Source organism: Cervus canadensis, chromosome 2 (assembly GCF_019320065.1).
Source record: "Cervus canadensis isolate Bull #8, Minnesota chromosome 2, ASM1932006v1, whole genome shotgun sequence".
Taxonomy (NCBI): domain Eukaryota; kingdom Metazoa; phylum Chordata; class Mammalia; order Artiodactyla; family Cervidae; genus Cervus; species Cervus canadensis.
In genome coordinates, this window is record NC_057387.1 from 107,779,101 (window position 1) to 107,797,992 (window position 18,892).

Sequence of the window (18,892 nt, forward strand, 5' to 3'; positions counted from 1 at the left end):
ACAAAGATACTACAAAAAAGGAAGTTAAACACTCAGATCTCTCATAAACATAGGGACAAAATCCTTAATAAAATATGAGCCAAATATTAGCCATTTCCTTCTCCAGGGGATCTTCCCGACCCAGGAATCGAACCTGGGTCTCCTGCATTGCAGGCAGATTCTTTACTGACTGAGCTGCAAGGGAAGCCAAATATAAATAACAGAAATACATAAAACTATGTCATGATTAAATGTGATTTATCCCAGAAATGTAAGATTTGCTTTAACATTGAAAAAAGTCAAAAGAATTCACTACATTAACAGAGTAAAAGAAAAGAGCCACATGGTCACATCAATAAATGTCAACAAAGAACATTTGATAAACTCCAACCTCTATGCAAGATACAACTATCAGCTGCTTATAACACACCCAAAAGGAATCTGGGTTCACTGTGACAAGGGCCATAAAACTTGTGGCCTTCCTATGACCAAATACTCTATACGTGTCCTCTGCATTTCATGTGGCTGTTGGGCAGGACCAGTGGGACAAGGTTCAATATTGGAAGGAAAGTTGCAACATTTAGTGGTGAAGTTTGCTACTTAAGAGTCTGTCTAGCCCATGAATGTGTGGGCCAAGAGTGGTCACAGAAATATAAAGGCTTTGAAAGAAAGAGAGATTTCAACTATTTATGCCATTCTAGAAAAGGCAAAACTATGAATACAATAAAAAGATTAGTGGTTGCTAGGAGTCTGGGAGTGAGGGGAGATGAATACACAGAATACAATTTTTTAGTGCAGTGAAAATACTTTGTATGACCTTATAACAATGGATATATGTCATTATACTTTTTTTTTTCAAACCCACAGAATGTAGTACTACTTACTTCATTAGAAGGAATCCTAAGATGCACTGTGGACTTTGGTGATTATAAAACATCAATAGAGTTCATCTTTGATTTAGGAAAAACAAGCTAACCAACCAACCACCCTGATGAATGATGTTGACAACATCTATGCATGTTGTGGGGAAGGGGAATATGGGAAAGTTCTGTACCTTATTAATTTTGTTGTAAAATTGCTCAATAAATTTATTATACAGATAAGTATACATGTTTTATACACATGTGTTTACTGGACTGTGATGTAAAATATATTTTTTAGGTCAAAAAAGTTTGCAAGCCACTGTAGTTAAGTTATATTGGCAAATAAAAGCACAAATTAGCTTCAAAGAAAAAAAGAGATAAAACTACCAGTCAACTATGAGTAAAAGCTAACTTCCTCAAACTTATGAAGATTTTTATTTAAAAACAAAACATTAAAGCCCCTGCACAGCTGATAACATACTTAATAGTAAAATACTGAAACACTGATCCAATCATTTTGATTGAAAACCTAAGACTGTCTATGAACTCAGGGTCAATAACTTCATTTATGAATTGTGGTCTGATTAAAAGATGAACTTAAATACGGACAGAAGCACGTAAGCACCTTGCTTCTACAAGAAATAGCTCCATATGTTTACTAAGTGTTTTGTTGCTTTGCTTGTTTTCAGTCAAGTTTTTATCTCAATTCTAGCATTGCCAGCTTTTGCTCATCTTATGGACAAGAAAACCAGACTGCCAAGTTTAGTAGAATTGTGTGTCAAAGAAAGAGCAAGTGAAATGTGGATGAATGCCAGAAGACATTTATATAAGTAAGATGATAAGCCTTAGAATATGAACTTTGCATATACACAATGGAGTATTACTCAGCTATAAAAAGGAACGCATTTGAGTCAGTTCTAATGAGGTGGATGAAACTGAAGCCTATTATACAGAGTGAAGTAAGTTAGAAAGAGAACACCAATACTGTATATTAATGCATATATATGGAATTTAGAAGGACTGTAACGACGATCTATGCTAGGCAGCAAAAGAGACACAGATGTAAAGAACAGACTTTTGAACTCTGTGGGAGAAGGTGAGGGTGGGATGATTTGAGAGAACAACATTGAAATATGTATATTACCACATGTAAAATAGATGACCTGTGCAAGTTCAATGCCTAAAGCAGGGCACTCAAAGCTGGTGCTCTGGGACAACCCAGAGGGATGGAATGGGGAGAGATAGGGGAGGGGGGGTTTAGGACAGGGGACACATGTGTACCCATTGCTGATTCATGTCGATGTATGGCAAAAACCACCACAATATTGTAGAGTCATTATCCTCCAATTAAAATTAATTAATTAAAAAAAAAGAATATGAACTTGGTGACATTTTTTGATGTTGTGATTAAAAGCCCATTCTCTATTCTTCTATTTCTTAATTCTTGATTCTATGATAAATCACTAAGTCATTTAACTGAATTTTAACCATTAAGAAAAATACTAATTATATTTCTACCTAATTTAAATTTCCTTCTGCCAAGAAACTCATGTTGCCAAGATCACAATAAAATTTCTAGGGAATGGAACTTTCTAGAAGGATGTCATGAATACCTTTCGCAGTGGTCCATACTGTTTTCGGTACTTCTTGTTCCAAGATATTCCTATCTTCTTCAAGAGTTTCTGGCCCAGCTGATCAACAGGAATTAGATTACTCTCCTCCTTATGAAAGAAAGAAAAGTCATTTAAAAAAATCTGGTAAGATTTAAGTGCAATACTTATGAGTTCAAGGGACCAACAGGATTAATAAACAGGGCCTGTAATAACAAACAAGTAGGTGGATTAACCAAAAGTATTTAAAAATAAAAAGCTTTTAAAAATAGATTAAGCCTAAGTTTAGAAAACTTGAATTTTGCCACTTTCTATGTGGTAACATTTTAACATTTCAAGAGCAATACCCAAAGAGTATTTAGAGATTTGGTAAATTTTTGATATTATGTGGGATTTTTAGAAGAAATACTTTCATGCAAAAAGACTACTGGTCTCTTATGAATGTTCTGAATTATAAACAACTTCTAAAAGGGGGTAAGAAATGACTATTTTGAGCTGAAATCTGTCCCCTTACCACAAAAATTCATATGTTGAATTCCTAACTCTCAAAATTTTAACTGATTATATATTTGGATAGGGCAGTTAAAGAAATGACTAAGTTAAAATGAGGCCTTTAAGGGTGGGCCCTTATCCAATCTAGCATCCTTATAAGAAAGGAAATTTGGACACACAGAGACACCAGGGATGCACATGAACACAGGAAAGGCCAAATGAGGACACAGCAAGAGCCAAACAGAGAAGCCTCAGAAGAAACCAAATCTGCAGACACCTTGATCTGGACTTCCAGCCTAAGAACTATGAGAAAGCAAATTTCTGTTAAGACACCAGTCTGTGGGATTTTATCATGTCAGCTCTAGCAGACTAATACAGTAGCCACAGACCAATATTCAGCCTAGGTCCCTAGAAAGAAACTGAGAAAAAAATGTTCATTAAGAATGAATGAATAAATGAAAAGAGACTACCATCTTTACAACAGAGTAGGAGGCAAACCGGAGAAGGCAGTGGCACCCCACTCCAGTACTCTTGCCTGGAAAATCCCATGGACGGAGGAGCCTGGTAGGCTGCAGTCCATGGGGTCGCACAGCGTCGGACACGACTGAGCGACTTAGCAGCAGCAGCAGCAGGAGGCAAACATTAAAAGCCATACACTTGAGGCATTATCAGTACTGGGAATGAAAAAGGGGACATAACTTCAGGTCCTAAAGACATTAAAAGGATAATATGGGAAAACAGTAAATTCCAAAGAAGTATATACAGTATATCCCAAGTCTATTTAAAGTAACTATAATAATAACAATAATAATACACAAAGAAATCATGTAACCCAATCCTAACATATCTATACAAACACAAAGGAAATAAAATGCAAAGAATATATATCATAGTGTTAACAGTAACCAGACATTTGGTTTAAACTTATTTTCTTTATATACTTTCAATTTTTTCCCCTCAAAATTTCTACCATTCATAAGTATTTCTTTTATAATCAGAAAGCCTCTAATAAAAAGTTTTCAATAGACAGAATTTCCCCCAAAAAGACTATGAACAGTAACAGTATTACTTCTACCAACTAAATCATATAGCTGATATATATATAAACACAAACATATATTCTTTCTACCTGTAATAAGATTGCTTTTAGAATCATCAATGGATCATCAATCTCCTCTTTATTCTGAGTGTCTTCCAAATTCACATCTGGTTTACTTTTGTCCTCCTAAAGAAGGAAAATAATAAAAAGTTTCTATCACTAATCTCTTAAAAAGTAACTAGCAAAACAGGAATGTGTGTGCCTCGGAGGTTTCAAGATGAAGAAGTGATGATAAAAACATCATATTAACTTGTATTTGCTTTGGAATCAGGCAGTCTGGCTTTGAATTTCAACTGTGGTTGAATAATCCTAGACAAATTACCTAATCTCTCTAGCATTTCTGTAAATTGGGACTGTGAGGTAAATAAAGGTTCTAGCACAGTGGTCCCCAATCTGGACACTCCCTTAGTCCCCTTCTTTCAGAGTTCCATTTAAGTTTCATTATGCAGGCGCGACTGATTGAATCATTGGCCCTTGGTGACCCATCACTGGTCCCTGGTGGCTTGGGGTAAAAGAATCTGCTTGCAACACAGAAGACATGAGTTCGATCCCTGGGTCAGGAAGATCCCCTGGAGGAAGGCATGTATCCTGTATTCCTGCCTGGGAAATACCACGGTCAGTGGAGCCTGTCAGGCTGGGGTCCATGGGGTCGCAGAGAGTCAGACACGCCTGCAGCAATGAGCACGCAGCACCAAACTCAGTCTCCAGCCCCTGGTCCCTCCCTGGTCGGGGTGGGGGCTGAAGGTTCTAACCCTCTAACCATGTGATTGGTTCCTCTGGTGACCAGCCCTCACGCCGCAGGTAACTTCATTAGCATAAACTCAGGTATGGTTGAAAGGGGGTCATTATGAACAAGAAGAGACATCCTTATCAATGGGGAAATCTCAAGGACCTCTAAGCCAGGAATCCAGGACAAAGATCAAATATATATATTTCTATTATACCAAACAGATCCCAGCAAAAAGCTAGAAACCTGAAAGGTTTCTATGCTCTAAATATAAGCATGATCTACAAACAAACCCCTCTCCTCAACAAAGGACAATGAGAAACTTGCTTGCTTTGACCTTGATACTAGATGAAGGTGGAAACACACTCCCTCTAAAAATCTATAATCACAATAGGTCCTCATGTGAGTTTGTGGCCCAAATTCATACTAGTTGCATGGCTCTAAAACACAGATCTTATCTTCAAGGTGTTAAAGCTTGGAGGTGACAATAGGCATGTGGTAGAGACAGACACACATCTTTCACGGAAGGTACTTTTAACTCAGGCTTTCAATCACTCCTAAACTGTGTTCTTAAAAAACAGCCAACCAAGTCTACAGCCTAAAATAACAAAATCATGAGGAAACACATAGAGTCAGCAGATATCCAAAGACCCACAGTTTTCAGATACTGCAATTTTCAGGTAGAGAATAATAAAATAGTGTGTTTAAGATGTTTAAAGACATTCACAGGCTTCCCAGGTGGCCCTAGTGGTAAAGAAACTGCCTGCCAATGCAGGAGACCTAAGAGACATAGGTTCAATTCCTGGGTTGGGAAGATCCCCTGGAGAAGGAAATGGCAAACCCCTCCAGTATCCTTGCCTGGAGAATCCCATGGACAGAGGAGCTTGGCGGGCTACAGTCCATGGGGTTGCACAGAATTGGACACAACTGAAGTGACTAGCATGCAAAGACATTCATGGCTAAGAAACAAGAGATTTAAAATGGTAGGAGGGGAGATGTAGGCTGGCATCGCCCAGGATGCGACACTGGTGCAGGGGGCATGTGGCCTGGGCAGAGTTCTCCTGCACTCTGCCAGCGTCCAACCTTGGTCTTGTGAGGACAGGCTGGTTCTGCCAGCACCAGTCCCAGGGCTGAACTGTGAGCGTTACTGAAAAGCTTTTGTCCCACATCCTCAGATGTTCAAAGTGATACCAACCATCAAAGAAATGAAAGCCCCCCCCCCTCGCTTTGGAAGGCATGTCAGGCTCCTCTTAATAGCCAGATCTAGGGCCACATTCTGAATAGTTAATGACCTCCATGCAAGAGGGAAGAGCTCATCTTCTAGCTGGGCTGAGAGAGACTGAAATGTTGGCTTTCACCCAAGGAACATTATGCGAGACAGGTTATTTAAAGTTGTTCCTTGCAGATGGCACCTAGCAGGGAAACTTGCAAGGGAAGAAGAAATCACCAAAATGAAAGTAGAAAAAACAATACCTGCTTGTGTTTACAGTATTTGGAGTCCTTTGTCTCTAGGTGTAAGAGAGCTCTCAGGATAATGGTTAATAAACAGACAAGCAGTGTCCAGCAGGTATACCTACTGAAGCTGAAACTCTTAAAGCACACATCATTATTTGAATACCATAAAGCTCTAGATAAAAAGTTAGTGATTCTTAAAGAGTGTAATAATCATAATAATAATAATAAAAGATAAATGTGATGCTTCACAGAAGCCATGAATAAGGAAATATACAGGCAGAGACAGACAGCAATCTTCTGATTGTTCTTTAAGTTTCAGGAAGACCCTGTTAAAGTACCAGAGCTTCAGACCAGAGAAGCATTGTAGAAAGCCAAACCAAGTAAAAGCACGCCTGCCTGCCCTTTTGAGTCATATAATGGAACTGAGAGAAGAGCTTGATGCTGTTAATCATTTCCGAAGAAATGAACACAAAATTGTTAAGATGTCCAAGGAAGAACAACTCAAAAGGAAGATATGGAAGAATCATTCCTTTTGAGTTACCTCACCGCACAGTATAAAGCTACCTCTGTGCGTGATGTCAATGATAAACTTAAAAAGGAAACTGGAAATAAATACTCCATGCATCAAAAGACTGACAATAAATCCCACCTCCTAGAGAAGTGCCTGAAATCTGACACTGGCTGAGCAAGACTGAGGAGGGCCTGCGGCCAGCATGGAGGACAGTAGAGACACAGCCCTGAGGCAGAAGCAGAACTGCATGGAAGGCAGGAGCATTTGCTAAGGCTGAAGAGAGACAGGGCAACATGGGAAACAAAGGTTACCACAGAAGCATAAGTGGAAGGAAAAAACCAGGAACTACAGTGGATGAGGCAAAGAGAAAAAAAAAAAGAACGATATAATAACTATTTATGAGACCTGTTTACAAGCTTCTATGAGGCTCTAATAAAAGGTTCAAATTCATCTTTTAGAGAGAATGAAATAAAGTTAATATAATTGTTTGAAAGTGGGGGCGGCGGCAGGGGGAGAACAGCTGCTTGGAGAGAAAGATTCACTTATCATGGGGCCTGGAAGACAGTGGTGTGAAGGAAGGTAACAGGATAAGAATCAGCAACTAAGGGTGGAACATGGAGGGCAGAACTAGACCAGAGGAGGTAAGATGTGCGTCACTCTATCTGACTGAAATGTGCCCAACAAGCTAGTGTCTTATAAACCCAGTTCTAGAAACAAAAGAAATGGGAGGTTAAGGATAGGAAAGAGTGAAACAAAACTGTCTTTTTCCAAAAGCAAGATGGTTGATTATAAAGTCAATGTACTAAAAAGATAACTATTTCAATATACCAGACACAAGCAGTCCAAAAACTACACAGAATAGACACAGTACCACAGAACATCTCCCTGGTCAATATATTCCCAATAGAACAGTTAGATTTTAAATATCCAAACTTTACAAAGCACAAGTATCTCTCAGTACATTCTATGTATAACCGATAGCATCAGAAACACAGGGAGATGTTCTGAAAAGCAAAGTGAATGTCAACAAAGGCAACATGGCATTTTTCAATACTGCTAGCACGCAGAGGGCTTCCCAGGTGGCTCAGTGGTAAAGAGTCCACCTGCCAATGCAGGACATGCAGGAGACCCAGGTTTGATCGCTGGGTCAAGAAGATCCCCTGGAGGAGGAAACTGCAGCCCATTCCAGTATTCTTGCCCAAAAAATTCCACAGACAGAGGAGCCTGGCTACAATCTATGGGGTTGCAAAGACTCAGACACGACTAAGCACATGCACACGCGTGCACAGCACTCAGAGAAGCTGTTACCTCAAGTGGAACAATTATTCATTCATCATAATATTAACTGTTTGACAATCAGGAAGGTATGTCTGAAGTATGCCACATCCTAACATGATGGGTTAGAACTTATATACTGGTGTTTTAGTTACATTTTAGGAAACTGGTTCAGAGTTTGGGGCTAGCATGTAATATATTACAATTTTTTCCACTGCAAATAACTGGAACTGGACTCTCGATGAGTGCTTTATTTTCTAGAGAAAATTATAAAACTTTTTTTAGACGACACTAAAGAAGCTCTAAAAACCAAAAACATATGTCTTATTTACACATGTAGATTCAAAACCCTACTACTTTTATGTGTACATATGTGTGAGAATACTGACAAGGTGACTCTAGAAATGTTCAGAAAAGCATAAAAACCAAAACACTCCTGAAGAATAACACCACAGAGAGAGACTTTCCCTACCAGATAACAAGACTTACTAATACACCTACAGAAATCAACAGTGTAGCATTTGCCTAGGAATAGAAAAAAAGGAATAATAACAACAACAACAGAATACAGAGCCCCAACATGGACTAAAATAAAAATAACAAATAATATAACAAAAAAGAAAAAAAAATAATACAACAGAACTGGCACTGTAGATTGGTGGGGAAAGAATGGAATATTAAATAAATGGTACTGGGAAACTGGGTTCCCAAACAGAATAAACATCATGCCATTCACAGCAAAGCATTTCAGGAAGACTGAAGTCTCATTTGTAAAACACAAAGAGGACAATATAGAAGGACTATCTTTGTTTGGTGCCATGAAAGACAAAGAAAGCTGAGGAATGGTTATTGATGGCTTCCTTGGTGGCTCAGATGATAAAGAACCTGCCTGCTAATGCAGGAGATGCAAGAGACACAGCGTTCAATCCCTGGGTCGGGAAGATCCCCTGGAGAAGGAAATGGCAACCCACTCCAGTATTCTTGCCTGGAAAATCCCATGGGCAGAGGAGCCTGGCAGGCTACAGTCCATGAGGTTGCAAAGAGTCGGACATGACTGAGCACCTAACACTTTACTTTTCAAGACATGGTAGTTATATATAATGCATGTTTCTGAACTTGACACTACAGTGGGAAGAAACTGCTATAAAGGATTTGGATGAAACAGGTTAAATCTGAATATAAAATATGTATTAGATAATAAATAGTATTGTATCAGTGTTAAAGTTCTTGATTTTGATCTACGGTTATGTAAGACAATGTCCTGGTTCTCTGGAGATAAACACTGAGGAGATTAGGGGTAAAGAGGCCCATGAAACTTCAAGTGGTTCAGCACTAATAATGATAACGTTAACTGTGTGTGTGTGTGTCTGTATACAGAGGATGGGCTTGCAGAAATGTGGCAAAATGTTAACAACTGGATAACCTAGGTGAAGAGCAAACAGGAGGCGTTTAAAAAATTTAAACTTCTATCTATTAACTTTTAACGCCTTTAAGAGTTTTCTACAGAGTGAACATATAATAAATGACCAAAAAATAGCCTCACCAAAATAAGGCTAGAAAACAGTTCCAAAGATACTCTTAAACTAATTTCTATACTTACTTGAAACTGCCAGTTTCCCAAATGATCGACATCTTTAATATACACGTGATAATGTCCTCCATAGCAACCACCTTTGTGTATAATAACTGAGAAGAGGTCATACATATATTCCAAGTCATCTAATTCACTCTACAAGAAAGAACATAAACATTGTTATAGTCTACGTAAGACAGAAAGATATATAATGGAAGAGGAAAGAAGAATTTCAACTATTAAATAAGAAACATCACTGGTTAGTATTATTATTTAGGGTAAATAAACATAAATTTGAATAACCAGTTTTAAATTTTGAAATATGTAATTCTTTGACTGAAAATACCAGTCATACTACACCAACCAAATTCTGCCTGAGTTAAACATAAAAACATATATTCAATCAAGATGCTACTTTTATGTACTTTGGCTAAAATCATGGAAGTCCACATTATAACACAACACATACTACCCTATCAGTGAGTAAGAGAGCATTTTAGCAAGAGAAAATCGTCTCGTATTAAGCCTATTACACTGGTTTATAAAGGAGTTCTTCAGCAGTTGAATACATTTTAATGAGATTGTCATGTGCCTCAAAGTCAGAGCTATAGCTACTATGCACATCTATTACCCCTCCAGACACTTCAGTTCTCTGCATAAAACAGGAATTTAGCAACTATGAATACTAGCTGGTTTTGTTTAGAGGCAGTTTAGTGGAATGAAAAGTTTTTTTTTTCAGTTATCAAATCTGTGATCAATCTTCTCTATAAGTAATGTGTTCTATAACTGTATAATTATAAACACCTATATGTGCATGCTCAGTCGTGTCTGACTGTGTGACCCCATGGACTGTAGCCCACCAGGCTTGTCTGTCCATGGAATTTTCCAGGCAAGAATACTGGAGTGGGTTACCATTTCCTACTTCAGGTATGAACACCTACATGGGCATTAAAAAGTAAAACCTACTTTAGGTTTAAAGATACTTGGCATATGTGATGCTACTTGAGGAAGTGTCAATTATTTAAGGAACTCATTTTCTTAAATTATACTTTTTAAGTGAGCAGCATTTTTTAAATGTCATTTTTCAAATGTCTGGTTCAGGCAAAAACCAAGAGAGATGTAAACAAAGATGATAATGATTTTCATTAATACAGAAATAAAAAAGCAAAATTACTGTGAATTTCTTAGATGCTCAATGTCTTGCTTTTTTCAGTTTTGTTATTTCAACATATGTTAAAATCACGTGACAAACTACTTTTTGTAAAAGGACGAAAATTTTTCTATATGAGATAATGGAAGTTAACTAAACCTACTGTGGTAATCGTTTCATATTATATGTAAACCAAGCCATCATTCTATATACCTTAAACTTACACAAGTGATGTGGGTCAATTATTTCTCAATAACACTGAGACAGGGAGAAATAACTCAATTATTTCAAAAAGAATTTTTTTTTTTCAGGCAGCAAATAGGAGCAGGGAAAAGTACCCTGGAAAACCTGTTTATTCTGTGTATGCTGGTAACAGGCTCAGAGCCAAGACATTAGAACCTTTCAATGCAAATTAGTATAATTATAAAACCCAAAAGCTCAGTAACTAGGCTGAGGAAGGTCCACCCCAATTTAAAACCCCATTTAGAAAAAGATTACTTTGATACACAGAAATTCTATAGCTGGCTAATTAATGTTCTGGTCTCAAACACATAAAGAATGGTTTTTAATAAGAAAAGCATCAGTCTCATCACTCTAATCTTGGCAAGTATAGCAATGGCACAGAAAACATTTTTAAACAGCTTATAAAGTAGGCTGATTATGTAATTAATTTGTTTTTAAACTTTCTTTTCCCCCAAGTCTTAAGGATTACAAATTCTACACTAGTGACATTCGAATTTCTCATTCGCTTTCTAAATGTGCAATTCATTTTTGCATCTAAAGTAAACTAGATCCAAATAGGAACATACTACTGAATGGTAATTTTTCCTATTGCAGGGTGTTTTCTAATTCTATTCTTAAACTTTCATTTCAAAGATTTTTCAAGGAGAGTTTAGGGGGAAAAAAAAAAACTAGAAATAAATCCCTACTTGGACATTAAAAAGGACTTTAATAAACTAGTGGTTCTCAACCAGGAGCAATTTTACCCACCTTTCCTCTCCTCAGGAGACACAGACATGTGGCAAAGTCTGAAGACACGTCTGTCACTTCTGGGCACAGAAGCGGGAGAGGCTACTGACACCTACTAGGCAGAGGCCAGGGATATCACTTAACATCCTAAAATACATGGCACACCCCACACAACAGAGAACTATGCAACTCTAAGCGTTATGGGGGCTTCCCAGGTGGTGCAGTGGTAAAGAATCCAGCTGCCAACGCAGGCGACATAAAAGATGCTGGTTTGATCCCTGATCAGGAGGATCCCCTGGAGGAGGGCATGGCAACCCACTCCAGTATTCTTGCCTGGCAAACTCCACGGACAGAGGATCCTGGCAGGCTAGTCTTTAGGACCACAGCATCGGCCACGACTGAGCAACTGAGCACACAGGTTTTAATAGCGCCAAGGCTGAGAGGCTGAGCGCTAAGCAAACTGCAAACCAGGCCAACACGGGAGAAGAAAGAATTTCAAAACAGAATAGTTCAAACCTGTTCACAAAAAGGCTTGAGATTGATCCGAAGAGGGAATGTGTAACAGCTTGTTTCCTTGTATCGTTCACACTTCACAAAATCAAAATTAAATCTTAATAACGAAATTGTAAGAAAGGGAGGCAGCTTACGTAGTTTGGCCGACTGTCAAAAGAAAAAAAATTTAAATTTTAAAAGCTGAATTATATAAAAGAATAACGCTTCTTAAGGTATAAAAAGGTAACCTATGACAGTTTTAAGAGAAATATGTCCTTAAGTCACATAAACTAATCATTGTGAATTCACTACAGCTCTTGACATAAACTCATCTATTTTATGGTGCTAAAAGTTGACATCGCTCACTTATGCTTACACCTAAAAATTTACAAAGCACTTGTATGTTTTAATGTTGCTATCCTAAATAAAATTAAAGCTACGTGATGAGGGTGCTTCCTCCCAAACAGTGCTTCTTTCCTGCCCGAGCCCCGACCTTTCACCTTCCCCCTCGGTCACTATCTTACAGCTCTTATTTACTGAAGAGCGGGAGCTCTTTCACCTTCAACCTAGGGACTGTTTCAATGGATCTGAATCCTTTAAATTATATGAAAATTGTATGTATATTTGTTTGTATTCTGGGGAGAAGATCCACAGCTTTCATTAGACTTTCAAAAGGACTCTAACTTCCCAAACACTGAGATCCATTGACTGGCGTTTTATAGTTATTGTCCTTAAAAGCAGATAGTAAAATATTTTTTATTTTAATGTCCTGCTTTAAAACAAAGCACTAAATTGAGTTGCTTTTTATTTTAAAGGCATGAGCTTTTCCCAAATTCCTTATTAATGGCAATGTGAGGGGGCAAAAAAAATCCTTTCCCATATATAAGATTATCCATAATCATAAATATCTAACATTCCTAAAAATATATAAGACAGCAATTCTAGAAATCTAGTGGGTGAAAAAGAAATTAAATGAAAAAGCAGCAATTTAACAACATGGCAGATATTCACACGAGCTCAAAAAAATGCATCTAAAAAAGGTGAGTAACTCAACTATAATGTGAGGAAAGAAAGACTGCCCAGAACAACCAAGCCTAACCTTAGAATACAGTAAATCTAATGCAACTAGAAGGCAACTTTAAAAATATCAAAATCAAAAAATTTTCACTGAAAATGAATTAAACCAATGACATAAAAGGTGCATACAAGAATTACTTTTGTTTGGCACAAGGTTCTTATTTTACTAATGTGCAAATTAGGTTCAACCAAAACTAAGCATGTGTTTGTCCTTCCATGATGCTCCATCCTCTGAAATTTATATTTATTTTATTAGGTTGTAGTTGTAACACCAAGGAGGAAATACAAAATAAGTAAGCAAAAAATAAGCCTTTCTCTTTGGGTTTATAAAAGGGCAAAGGCTAGATGGAAATAAATATTAAACAATATAAAATTGTTCTCAAATCCTGGTTTTAGATCCCACTGTGAAAGCTACAGGCATGGAGTTTACTGTTTTTATCACATTTTCACCTACAATCTCCAGGATCCAAATCAATACCGTGTGCTGTCTAAATCAACCCTCATTTTCTTTGCTGGAAAATTCAATATTGTCAGCTCTAGGAATAGTGCTATCACTCTGTCTTAATAGAATAACTGCAAAGATACAACTTTTGTGGTAGTTCTTTAAGTCAGGGCTCAATAACCACTGGTTCAACTGAGTTCAAGGTTATCAGGTTAATGAATAGCCTGTCATATCATCCACAAGCAGTGAAAGAGTTCCTACTACAGGTAGTAACAGCAGCTGAGTTGATGCCACGTTGCAAAATAAATCAGTTGCTTAAATCTTGTTTTCTTTTTCTTCTATATTTTGCTTTGTTGTATGAAGAAAAACCCTGATGTACCCTGTCAAGTTAGGTACTTTCAATGGGGGGAGAAGGAAAGACCATATTAGATTTGTTAGCATCAAGGAAGATATCTATCAACATATATATCAATACTGTACAATAGCTGCATATGGAAAAAATAAAGCTCTCTGTTTTCATAGTGACAGACCAAAAAACTGAAAGCTTCCTAGTTGGCAGAAAAAAAAAATATTGCCTTCTTCATAATAGTAACTTCCAAAGAACAAAAAAAAAAGGTTTATTTAAGAAACACTGAGTCACAAATAAATTTTTCCTGGGAGAGAAAGAAGTTGAGTGAACTGTGAGGTTGAAAGCTTAAAAAATACTGTTAAAAAAAAAATTAAAATACAAAGATATATACAGTGTAAGGAAATGTCTTTTCAATCCTTAATACTGACTAAAAGCTTCATGTGCATCTCATACAAGGTGACCTCATTTGACAGGTGTCCCTGCTCCGAGCACCACACGCACACCCTCAGAAGGGGCAGGGGTCTGTCTCTACCTTTGCTGCTTTAACCAGCCTGTCACAGTTTCCACAGCGGTATAAGTTGTCATGGTCAAAAACTTCCTCCTCTACATACATGTTCCAGAGTGCGTCTTCCAAACCTGATACATTTTTAACTGCTACTGTTAGATCTAGGAAGTCTTCCTGAAATACACATGAATATAATATTGAAATACAATTCCACAGAGGTTCACAAACAGATCACCAACTCAAACATACACTGAAAATAATCACACATATATTTTTTTCTAAAACACATATATCTTTTCTATATATGAAGGCACAGATACGGTGAGATTCATAACAATAAATTATTCTTTCTCAACCAAATTATAACTCAGCTTAAAATATATCAGGAGCCAATTTATGAGTTCACTGGAGATACAATAAAACCTATTTTTATCAGGAAATAAAACAAACCACTGAACTCATGAATTGAGAAGAGTGTATGTGCAGTTCATTAGTACTATGTTAATCTCCAAGCAGGCACAGCAAGGCCATGGTTGGACTCTCTATTGTAAACTCTGCTTCCTCCTCTTCTGTTAGGGTTAATTTAAGAAAAATAATTATTTTGAGCCTGGACACAAAGGTATTTTCATGAAAATTAAGAGGAGGATATTTTCTAAAATGTGAGTCTACTAATTCTACTAAAATTACCTTTGAATTACAACATATTTCCAATATTAAACAGACACAATTTGACAAGTTGAAAGCACATTTATAATTTTGCATGTGTGTTTGTGCAATAGCATTACCTTGAGGGATTATGGGGATCGTAAAATAGCACTAGCTAATTAGTTTATGGGGGAATTCTAAAGCAGTAAGACTAACATTCCTACATGGTTTACAAGACAGATACATGAAAAGTTAATGCCTAATTTATAATGTGCCTTCACGTACATTATGTTTTAAAATTACTTTGTGAATCATTACATTATAGTGGTCAATCATATAGTAACCCACATACCCATAACATCTTAATATTTCCAAATGGGCTGGCCAAATCCTCTATTATGATACACAATAAGGGCTCAAAAGTCTTTTTTATGCCCAATACTTTCATTAGAAAATATAGAATATATATATATACATATATATATATATACATATATATATATATATATATTCAAAAAGGCAATTAATGCAACATTTAGCAAATGGCATTTAATTATTTACTCATACAAACATATAAACTTTCTATAATTCTTGCCATAAGAAAAGAAGGTTTTTATTAAAGGACATGGTTCAGTGATGAAATCATTTGTTATATAAGATATGTAGTGCAAGCAGTGATTATTAAATTTACATAAGCAAATTTCTATCTAGATAAAATGGACAATCTGTTATGACAAATAATTGAAGGTTATACCAGTTTAAACAGGATTATGATAGCTTTATATATATAATATTTAAACATAAGCACACACATACAAACGAGCTTTCTGAGGGACATCAATAAACTAAATCCAATATTTAATTACAGATTTAATTGTTAACTTACACATCCCTCAGTGTTCTCTGTTTTTATTACCTAAGTGACTTTCTTTATGATATTCCAACCACTGACCCATGACTATATTGGCTTTTCTCATGATGCCACACGTCCCTACCGTAAATATTCCCCAAATCTACTTTCTAAATATTAGAGCACTAAATAGAAGATTTAAGCTATATCTTAAGATATCTACTTCTTTCAGTTTACATGGAGAAATCTGGATTATAAACTTATAATCTGGGAGCATCTAGAATACAAGAAAAAAAGTGATAGCTATTTACAGTAATAAGCATGTTAATCCTCACATGGTACAGATCACAGATTTAATTACATGACTTATAATTTATGATTTAACTTATTACTAAAATACTCTTGCATATTCACCTGCTTTTCACTGACATTCTTACATTCTTTACAAACAATCTGGTTAACAATGGTTCCGTGATATAGACGGTTGATGAGGTCATGGCCGGAGGTTCCAACTAAAGAAGTTTCCAAAGCACTAAAGAGAATTCGATTCAGTTCCTGCACATCATGTTGCCTCATTTCCTATAAAACAGGTAACTTTTAAATGTAATTTTGTGCTTCAGAATTTTAAAAACAGATTTTTTTAAGTGATATTAGTTAAAAAACACAAGACTTATTTAGAAATCCAAAGGCAAGCCTCCATCAAATGTAAGGATGACTAAGCTAAATGAGCTGAGAGCAGGTTAAGAGATCACCAACTGTTCTCACTTTTACTACAAAATGAAAAAACAAACAGATGGTGTTCAGTGAGTACATATAACTCAAGTCACCTGCGAACAGGAAAGTGCATTTGTTCAGCAGGAAACCACGCACATGGCCATGCCAGAGGAGAGGAGAGGAGAGAAGGAACAGAACAGGCAGAAAAGTCAGGCAGCGTGTGCACAGAGAAATCGCAGATCAGAGGGACAGGTAAACACTCTGAATCATCGTTTGAGAACTAGAGCTTACTGCTTTGACATGTAGACCAACAAAGCAAGACTAACACACTGCTATGGAGAAAAATCCTGATGGAATCTGCCTTAACCTGCAGATTAATCTGAAAGCCACCGAGAAATCATTGTTGTATCAAACTGTGTGTGAGGAGGCTGAGAACCATTCATAAATCCAAGGTCAGGGGCACCAACATACAGGAGTGGAGAAAACAAGGAGGAACCGGCACAGGAGCACGAGAAGAGCCAGGGAGGGGAGAGGCAGGACAGTGAGGTCACGGAACATCAGCAGGGTGGGGAGCGCCACTACTGAGGGCTGCGGGGAGCGGAGCAGCGTCTCCTGGACTGGGCACATGGACGCCATGAGTGACTGTGACCGCAAGGGTAGAGAGGAGGGAGAGGAGCAAGTGGAGGGTGCAGAGGGGAGGGGTGAGAAGACGATTCTGAAGCTCTTTCATGGGAAGAGAAGCTGATAAAGGGATGAAAGCTGGAAAAAGATGTGGGACTTCTGACACACAAGACACTAGGTGATATAAATTTCTCCAATATCACTGGCTCTGATGGGACAGAAAGTTTGCGGAAGTTTTCAAGCTCTGTTTCTGAACAATCTTAAGTTTGGCAAAGGAGACCTCTCTACCACTGCAGGTCAGTCTGAGAGGGTTTCCTACAAGATTTTATTTAGAAATCAATCAATCAGGTTTTCACAGCTTTAAGAAGGATGAAGCCAACAAGAGGAAGCTCTTTATCTAAACAAAGAGAAATCCATCAACTGATGACTAGGTTAAAAGAAGCCAAAACACTGAGGCATATCCATCTGATAGAATATTATCTGGTAATAAAAAGGAATGAAGTGCTGAAACATACTACAACACGAATGAATTTTGAAAACTTTACGTGAAAGATGCTAGCTACAAAAGTTCACATATTATATGAAACTATTTCTGTGAAGTATCCAGAAGAGGCAAATCCGCAGAGACAGAGAGGAGAAAAATGGTGGCCAGGGACTCAGGGAAAGGGCACGCAGGGCCGGGGAGGAATTGCTAGTGGGTACGTGGTTTCTTTTGGTGGTGAAAAAATGTCCTAAAGTTGACTATAGTGATGCTTGTACAACTCTGAATATACTAAAAAACCACTGAACTGTACCCTTTCAAACAGTGAATCTTAGGGCATGTGAATTATATCTCAATAATTTAAGACAAGACAATACCTTTAAAACAAGGACAGAAAAAGGAATTCACCCTAAGCACCTGCCCTACACCAGAAACGTAACATACACTCTTCGGGGAATGTATTATACCCTATTTTACTTCCAAGCCCAAACCTGACTTCTTCAACCACATAGCATCATCCAGCTAATTAGTGTTACTGCTTAGAAGACAAGAGTTCACAGTTTATTTCTGAAGGCAACATAACCTTATTCTGATCATTGCCTCTTTAAATTCTGTGGTGGTCTCCCATATCTTCGTCTCTGCAAGAATACATCTATGCCATAAAAAACTACAGAACTGATTTTAATTTTGTACAGCGAACAGCTCATCAGTATTGACAATGTGCATCTTCACTTAGTGCTGAGAAAGGTTTAGTGTTTGCATATAGTGAAATACCCTTTAGGAGTTCAATGAAAATTTAAAAAAAAAAACACAAAAAACAGGAGGAAGTCCATACACACAGTAGGATACAAGAAGAAAATGAAGCGAGACAGGAGAAAGGCAGGACAGGGAAAATGAAAAGACCTGCCAAGAACGGTTTCACTGTTTTGCTTGAAGAAAATGTCCAAAATTGGAACACCCAGATTCAAAAACATAAAGGCAGATATATTAACTGCCAGTCAGCTTTTTAAGTT

At 37.2% G+C, this 18,892-nt stretch overlaps 1 protein-coding gene and 1 pseudogene across 5 annotated transcripts in view; one reads left to right on the forward strand and one right to left on the reverse strand.

The window, feature by feature from the left end:
• Positions 1–18,892, reverse strand: part of USP40 (ubiquitin specific peptidase 40) — a 79,475-nt gene that overhangs the window by 54,366 nt on the left and 6,217 nt on the right. For 4 of the 5 annotated variants that reach the window (XR_006268205.1, XR_006268206.1, XM_043462023.1 and 1 more), the window contains exons 5-10: positions 16,478–16,642; positions 14,596–14,742; positions 12,220–12,363; positions 9,612–9,740; positions 4,074–4,169; positions 2,456–2,563 (exon numbers count right to left, since the gene is read on the reverse strand). Coding sequence is in view for 3 of the 5 variants with exons in the window: in XM_043462023.1 (XP_043317958.1) it covers positions 2,456–2,563; positions 4,074–4,169; positions 9,612–9,740; positions 12,220–12,363; positions 14,596–14,742; positions 16,478–16,642 (789 nt within the window). In the remaining 2 variants the exon portion in view is untranslated. The remainder of the gene's footprint in view (positions 1–2,455; positions 2,564–4,073; positions 4,170–9,611; positions 9,741–12,219; positions 12,364–14,595; positions 14,743–16,477; positions 16,643–18,892) is intronic. The other variant, XM_043462024.1, reaches the window with a different exon arrangement.
• Positions 393–484, forward strand: LOC122437543 (annotated as a pseudogene).